Source organism: Neomonachus schauinslandi, unplaced genomic scaffold, assembly GCF_002201575.2.
Source record: "Neomonachus schauinslandi unplaced genomic scaffold, ASM220157v2 HiC_scaffold_1545, whole genome shotgun sequence".
NCBI classification, from domain to species: domain Eukaryota; kingdom Metazoa; phylum Chordata; class Mammalia; order Carnivora; family Phocidae; genus Neomonachus; species Neomonachus schauinslandi.
In genome coordinates this window covers 1-8,015 of record NW_025410235.1, presented here as the reverse complement: position 1 = coordinate 8,015, position 8,015 = coordinate 1, and the positions used below count along the sequence as shown (strand labels likewise).

Sequence of the window (8,015 nt, the reverse complement as noted above, 5' to 3'; positions counted from 1 at the left end):
TCTCTGGGCTCCAGCTTCTTGCCTGCCCACCTTACTTGGTGGTGAGTCCAGGCCTTACCTCTGAGCAGGCAGGAATGTCCCAGCTGTTCCTCAGGGTCCCGTGGGACAGACTTGCCCCTCTGTAGGAGGATAGGGCTGGGCTGACCAGAGCCCCAAACCTCAGCCCAGATGCCTCATATTTTCCTGGGGATGGGACCAGCCCTCCAGGGGACTGACTGTCTCTGTGAGGTCCCAAGCTGGATGGCCAAGAGACATTTCTCTAATTATATCAGAAGTGTAACCATTCAAGTGGAGACTGTTCACCTCTCCAACCGACCTGCTGTGGGCCTGGGGTCTCTGGTCGAGAGAGACTCTTGGGTGTAGAGTGCCTGGGTATGGCTGCGAGCATCCATGGTGGGTTCCGGCAAGGGGGCCCTAGCCCCTAGCCCCCTTGCACAAGTTGTCTACCACTGGGCAGGCCCTGCAGGCCCCTGGTCGAAGCCCCAATGGTCGGGGAGGGGGGCCCAGCTGCCCTTGTCCTCGGCTACTGCACAGAAGGTGGGTCCCTGGGATGGGCCCAGGGTCTTTCCTCTGGACCTTGCTGGGCTGGGAGGTGTGACGGCCCCCAGAAGGACCACGACAAGGTCCCCACTGGGGCTGCCCATCCTGGAGTCTTGGTGTCCCTCCCGGGCCTGCTGGGCAATGGCAGGCGCACCAGCCTGGCCTGGTCCTCCAGGAAGGCCTGTAGGCGGCTCTCAGGATCAATGGAGGAAACTCAGAGCAGAGGTCGGTGGTCCAAGGGCATGTGGCCAAAAGGTGGCCTGGGGGTTCCTTGCGGAGGAGCCCAGACACAGAGGCAGAGGTGTGGGTATCACCCCAGGAGGGGGAACCGAGGAATAAAGGGGGGCCCTGACTCACCCCTGGTGGCCCGCGACTCACTAGGACCCCTTCTCAAAGCAGGGGAAGGTAAGAACAAGATTCTGCAGCCACTCCCCAGAGTCAGAGGCACCTGCTTGTGGAGCAGCATGCCTCAGTTTCCCCATCTCAGCCCTGAGCACTGCACGTTGACGATATCGTATGTTGGGTCGTCCTCCTGCTCTTCGAAGCAGCAGACTTGGGCGCTCCTGGCTGTGGGGACATTTGGTTCGCGCCATCTCTCTCACTTCCTAATTTATTCGCTATACTTACGATTTTAGTCATTCCCGTGGATGTCTCCCCCCCATACCTCCTTACGTACAGGTTTCTCTTGCAGTTTATGGACTATCTCAAACCCAGTAGTTGGCCGACCCCGATCCTAGTGGGCGAGAGTTAGGAAGAGTGGAAGAGGACAGGCTTGAGTTCAAACAAAGGCACGGTTGACGAGATCTCCGGCAGGTCATCTCCTCCCACTGAGCATGGGTGCTCTCACCTGCGGCCGGGGACCCTACCTGCCTTGCACTGAGAACTCAATCCGATCAATTCTAAACACCGTCCACACAGCCCAGGATATGTCTTTTGAAGCCAGATTTGTTTTAGTTATTTTTCCAACTTAAATTTTGAAAAATGTCTGAAACATACAGAAAAGTCACAAGAACACAGCCGTGAACACCATTTACCCGGGGTCGTCAGTTGACAATATTGGCACGTTTGCTTCTGTATTGATTTGCTGGGGCTGCCGGAACAAATACCAGCCCCCGGGAGGCACAGCACCTGAAGGTTGTGGTCTGGCATTTCTGGAGGCGGGAAGTCCGAGACCAGGTGTGCGCAGGGCTGGTTCCCGCTGAGGCCGTGAGGGAGGGTCCCTTCCAGGCTCTCCCAGCGTTTGGCGTTTGCTGGCAACCCTTGGGGCTTCTCAGCTTGTGGATGCATCACCCCATCTCTGCTCCAGCGTCACACGGCGCTCTCCTCATACGTTGGTGAACAAATTTCCCCCTTCCCCTAAGGACACCAGCCATGTTGCATTAGAGACCCATGGGCTCCAGCTTATCTTAAGTAATTAGGTCTGCAATGACCCTATTTCCTTTTTTTTTTTTTTTTTAAGTGGTCTCCTCACCCAGTGTGGGCCTTGAACTCAAGACACTGAAATCAAGAGTCACAAGCTCTACCAAGGGAGTCAGCCAGGCGCCCCTACCCTATTTCCAAATAAGGTCACATTCTGCAGTGCTGAGGCTTAGGGTTCCAGCACATGCACTGGGGGGCACGCTTCAGCTCACCTCGCTCACAGAGGTCAGATCTCTCTGCTAATACTCCAGAGGCTCTCCTCCCAGGATGGTAGCTTTGACCCAGTCCCTTCGTTCAGATGCTCCCGCATCCCAGTCCAGCCCTCTGGCTGGATTATCTTTCCCTGATGGGAGCCCAGTCAAGGGCCGCCTGCCTCGTTGGATGTCACTGTCCTTGGCTTCTTCTGACTCTGGCCAGACCCCAGCTCTCTCTGTCACCACCCCTGGCATTCTGGTTGGGTTTTTTTCCCCCTTTTTAAAATCAAATCTTAATTTTATTTTAGATATGGAAAACTTAGAATCGGGAGTATTTTTATTGAGGTATAATTGACAGCATTATATTAGTTTTAGGTATACAATGAAATGATTCGCTATTTGTATATATTGAAAAACAAACAGTTAACACATGTCACCACACATAGTCACAAAATTTTCTTCTTGTAATGAGAACTTTCAATATCCACTCTTCTAGCTACTTTCAAATATGCGATAGAGGATCATTAGCCACAGTAGCCCTGCCGTACATCACATCACTCATTTTATAACTGCAAGTTCGTGCCTCTTGACCCTTTCATTCATTCCGCAGACACCCCACTCCCCACCTCAGGCGACCACTAATCTGCTCCCTATATCCATGAGCTCGGTTCTTATTTAATTTGGTTTTTGTTTTTAGATTCCACATGTGAATGAGATCACACAGTATTTGTCTTTCTCTGACAGACTTACTTCACTTAGCATAACACTTTCCTCGTCCACTGTGTTGTCACAAATGTGGTAAGATTTCATTCTTTTTAGGGCTGAGAGATATCCCATTGTGTGTAGACACCACACCTTCCTTAGCCATTCATCTCTGGACGGACACTTGGGCTGCTTCCGTATCTTGGCTCTTGTAGATAATGCCACAGTAAACACAGGAGTGCACATAGCTTTTTTCGAATTTGTGTTTTTGTTCTCTTTGGGCAAATACCCAGTAGTGCAACTGATGGGTCTTAGGGTAGCTCTATTTTTAACTTTTTGAGGACCCTTTCCATGGTGGCTGCACCAGCTTGCATTCCCACCACTAGTGCATGAGGGTGCCTTTTTCTGCACGTCCTCACCAATCTTGTTGTTTCTTGTCTTTGATTCTAGCCATCCTGACAGGTGTGAGGTGGTATCTCGTTGTGGTTTCCATTTGCATTTCCCTGACGATCACTGATGTTGAGCATCTTTCCACGTGTCTGTTGGCCATCTGGATGCCTTCTTTGGAGAAATGTCTGTTCAGGTCCTCTGTGCCTTCTTTAATCAGATGATTTGGGGTTTTTTGTTCTTGAGTTATATGAGCTCTTTACATGTTTGGGATATTAACCCTTTATCAGATAAATGATTTACCAATATTTCCTCCCATCCTGTAGGTTGCCTTTCCGTTGTGTTGATGGTTTTCTTTGCTGTGTGCAGCTTTTGAGTTTGGTGTAGTCCCACTTGTTTGTTTTCACTGTTGTGCATGGCCCTGGCGTCCTTGAGGGGTCCTAGACAGGTGGGCAGGCGCGTGCCGGGTGGGTGCATCTGACATGTGTGGGAGATCACAGACGTGTCAGTCCTTCTTGTGGCACCTTCAGGGGCCCCACAGCAAAGAGGCGGAGGCATCTTGCTCCCTCCTGATGAGTGAGAGACTCGTGGGGCTTGTTGGAACCCCGACCGTCCACCGGGTAACACTTCCAGCACACCAACCGGTCTGTGTAATCAGGTGCCAGCTGGTGGATGTGGCCTCTGGGACCACAGCGGTCACTGTGGGTGCTGGGCTCATGCCGTGCAGCCTGTCCCACCACGCTGGGCCCCACCTGAGATCTCCCCTCCAGACCCGGCCAGCACACACTGCTCCCTCCTCAACCCACTCCCCAAACAGTAACGACCCTGGGGGCCCCTCGCTGACACTTTAGTATCAAATATAAAGTAAACAGACAACATTTCAATGTTTAAATCCAAACAACACAAGATTCACAGATGTTCCTACTATAGGGATAAAGTGAATTCCACCCTCTGCACTCAGAAGCGGGCTCTGCAACCAGCACTTCTCTGGGAAAGAGTTTGGGTTGACTTAAAGGTGTGTGTACGCAGGGTCCCAGTCCCGTCTGGCTGTCCCACCTGCTCCCAGGAAGCAGAGAGCCCAGGGCCCACCTAGCCCCGCTCTCACCCCAGTGAGGTCTCGGCCCGGTGCTCCCGCTGGTCCTCTTCCCTGGGTGTCCCTGAGCTCCCGTTCCAGGGAGCCCATCTTTCTCCATCTGGACAGGCTGCTGAGCACCCAGCTGGGATCCCCCCGTGGCCCTGCAGCCCAGCCAGACCACCAGAGCCCGCGATGGCCGCGCACCTTGTGACTTCGGGGAGGTGGATGCTCCCTGGTCAGAGTGGGTGCTCCCTGGTCAGGGTGCTCCCTGGTCAGAGTGGATGCTCCCTGGTCAAGATGCTCCCTGGTCAGAGTGAGTGCTCCCTGGTCAGAGCGGCGGGTGCTCCCTGGTCAGAGCGGGTGCTCCCTGGTCAGAGCGGGTGCTCCCTGGTTAAGATGCTCCCTGGTCAGAGTGAGTGCTCCCTGGTCAGAGTGGCGGGTGCTCCCTGGTCAGAGCGGGTGCTCCCTGGTCAGAGCGGGCTCCGGGGCAGCTGCAGGATGAAAGGCTGCCCCTTCCCGCACTCCCCACAGGGAACATTACCCTGACCTGTCTCGGGCCAGACCCATAGCAGCCGCTGCATCCAGCCCCTGCCCCCCAGCATGCCGTGAAGCCCCGGGGGGGTGCAACAGGCACAGAGACAGGGGTGCCCTGGGGAGGGGTCCAAGGAGAAGCAAGGAAGCTGTGGCGCCCAGAGGGAGCGGGGCCTCGAAGGCCACCAGAAGGGACCTCAGTCCATGGGGCCAGAGCAGGACTGGGAGGCTGCCATGGAGAGACCTAGGCAGAGGCTGGGCTGGGTGGACGGGGGTCCAGGCCTCCCAGTGTGCCTTCCCTGCCAAGTTCAGGTTCCCTGAGAGGCACCACAAAGAGCCAATCAACCGGCAGTGACCCAAATGGTCACAAATTCAGGTGAGGGGTGGGGCAGATGAGGGCCTGAACCAAAGTCTACTCGGGAGCCCTGGGGAGGCCTGCTAGTGGGGGGGGGGGGCCCCTGCAGGGGGGGGGGGGCCGCCATGCCCCACGGGGCCCCCCAAGGGCCACTTCTCGGGGGCCCTGATCCCGGGAGTGCAAGGGTCTGTCTGGAGGCCTCGGTGGGGGTGTGGGTCTGAGGGCGGGGCACGCAGAGTGGGGATTCCTGGAGGGCACTTGCGAGGAGGCAAGTGCACGCACACCTTGGGTGGGAGCCAGGGGGCGTGGTGCTGGGCGGGAGGCGCACAGAGCAAGGTGGGCCAGCAGGTCAGCAGTTCAGGGCCGAGGCTGTGATGCCACGGCCAGCTTCTGCCCCATCTGCTTGCACTGTTACATGACGCTCTCTTTGTAACGTGTGTGCTTCTCAAATAAACGAATAAAGAAGACGTGCGTTAGGACCGGCAGGGAAGTCTCGCTGTGCTGGGCCGGTTCTGCGTGGGTTGGACACGCAGGTACAAATAAGAAAGGGGCTTAGTGTGGCCCCCTGGTGTGGGGGTCACCCCTGGGAAGGCCAGGGCGGGGTCCGTGAGCAGACGCCTGGCTCCACAGGGCAGTGGGCCTCTGGCCATCACAGTGTTGGGGGAGCTGAGGGGGATGGGACGTGTTGGGTGGGCCAGGAAATGACCTCACTGGGCAGCATCTTGGGTTTCAGTGTTACGTCCCGGGTGAGAAAGCCAAGGCCCAGAGCAGCGTGGCCAGGAGGAGCCCATGGGTCCCAGGCAAGGCCCCCGGGCAGGGGCCAGGACAGCCGGCTGCAGACCCGGAGCTGGGCTCGGACAGAGCAGCTTGAGGCCTGCTGCGTCCTCCCTCTGAGCCTTAGTTTCCCCATGTGTCGATCACGGCTCACGGCCCAGCCTCCCCGGTGAGCCGACGACAGACACTGGAAGGCTCGGCACATGTGGGTTTGACCATGGCTCCCAGCCCAGGGCCCTGGGAGCCCCTGGCCTGTTCCTGTGTCACCTTGGCCATGTGGGGTGCTGCTGGTGTGTCCCCTGGGCCCAGGTGGGAGGGGCTTCCTCCGCTGCCGAGTGTGAGCAGGTGAGGGCATGCACACAGGTGAGGGCAGGCGTGGGTGCATGTGTTAGTGAGGTAGGCCCTTGGTGGAAGGAGCCGGGAGCCCCTCCGAGGATGTGGTGGTGTCCCTGGGCCAGGGCCTGGCAGTTGGGTGTTCTTGTAAAGCCTTGTTTTGTGGCGTGTGGGCCAGAGCCTGGGACCGTCAGGGGCAATGGCCCAGCTGCCCTCTGAGCTTCAGTCCCAGAGCCGTGGCAGAAGACAGAGGGCCCCACACTGACCCAGTCCCAGCTCTGAGCTTGTCCTGTGATGGGCCAAGGGCTGGACGCTGAGCCTGCCGGACGCTGAGCTTCCCATGGGAGGCCCACACCGGCCCGCCCCAGCATCCCAGATGCCCACCCCCTCCACCCTCACGGTGCACACAGGACCAGGCCAGCCCCCGATGAGCCGGGGACCCAGGATGGTGGAGCTAGGGACATGACGGTTAGGCCTGCGGGGACTAGCAACCTGGAGTCAACAAGGGAGGGGGGAAGGCCCTAACCACCACTGTTAGGGGGAGAAAAAGGGACCTGGGGGTCAGAGCCAGAACACAGCCCAGGCCTCAGGTCTCAGCACAGTCAAACCCCACCGTGGATTTGCCTGGTGAGAAGTGAGCGCCTCATCCCTGGGGGTGTGTAAGGAGAGGCTGCAAGGCTCTGAGGCATGTGGCTGGGAGAGTGGGAGGGGAGGAGGGTCTGGACGGCCGCCATGCCCACGCCCCTCCTTCACCGGCTGCTGGTTCTCCCCCCCAGACTCCCCCGACAGGCCCTGGAGCCCCCTCACCTTCTCCCCAGCGCAGCTCACAGTGCACGAGGGGGACAACGCCACCTTCACCTGCAGCCTCTCCAACGTCCCCGAGAGCTTTGTGCTCAACTGGTACCTCATGAGCCCCCGCAACCAGACGGACAAACTGGCCGCCTTCCAGGAAGACCGCATCCAGCCGGGCCCAGACAAGCGCTTCCATGTCACGCGGCTACCCAACGGGCGGGACTTTCACATGAGCATCGTGGCTACCCGGGTCAACGACAGCGGAACCTACTTCTGCGGGGCCATCTACCTGCCCCCCAACACACAGATCAACGAGAGTCCCCGCGCAGAGCTCACTGTGAAAGGTGTGGCCCTCAAGCCCCAAGACCGGGGGGCAGGGGGTAGTGCGGACACAGTGGGCAGGGACTCCCCCGGCTCACGTCCAGCTCTGTCCACACCCAGGCCCGCAGTGACCAATGGCCCCAGCTTTCGGGATGGGAAGCACGCCCAGAACCGCTGCTCCTTAGGGGAAGGCAGAGCCTGAGGGGGGCAGCAGGTGGGGCACTTCTCAGGATAAGGCTAAGCTGGGAAGCACAGCGGAAGTGCAGGGGGGTCAAGACTGGTTAGTGCAGGACTAGAAGCCAGGCCCCTCGGGACAGGGAGGGGGAGGGGAGGGCCCTGTGTCCCCTCCCTGAGTCCCCTCCCTGAGTCCCCTCCCTGTGTCCCCTCCCTGCGTCCCCTCCCTGTGTCCCATCCCTGTGTCCCCATCCCTGTGTCCTATCCCTGCGTCCCTTCCCTGTGTCCCCCTCCCTGCGTCGCCTCCCTGTGTCCCCCTCCCTGTGTCCCCTCCCTGCCTCCCCTCCCTGAGTCCCATCTCTGTGTCCCCATCCCTGTGTCCCATCCCTGCGTCCCTTACCTGTGTCCCCTCCCTGTG

The 8,015-nt window shown here is 58.4% G+C and overlaps 1 protein-coding gene across 1 annotated transcript in view; it reads left to right on the top strand.

The window, feature by feature from the left end:
• The window catches only part of LOC110570944 (programmed cell death protein 1-like), a 7,956-nt gene extending 331 nt beyond the window's left edge, over window positions 1-7,625 (top strand). Inside the window, exon 2 of the mRNA XM_021679029.2 lies at window positions 7,087-7,625. Within this exon, the coding sequence (XP_021534704.1) occupies window positions 7,087-7,625 (539 nt within the window). The remainder of the gene's footprint in view (window positions 1-7,086) is intronic.
• The last annotated feature ends 390 nt before the right edge of the window (window positions 7,626-8,015 follow it).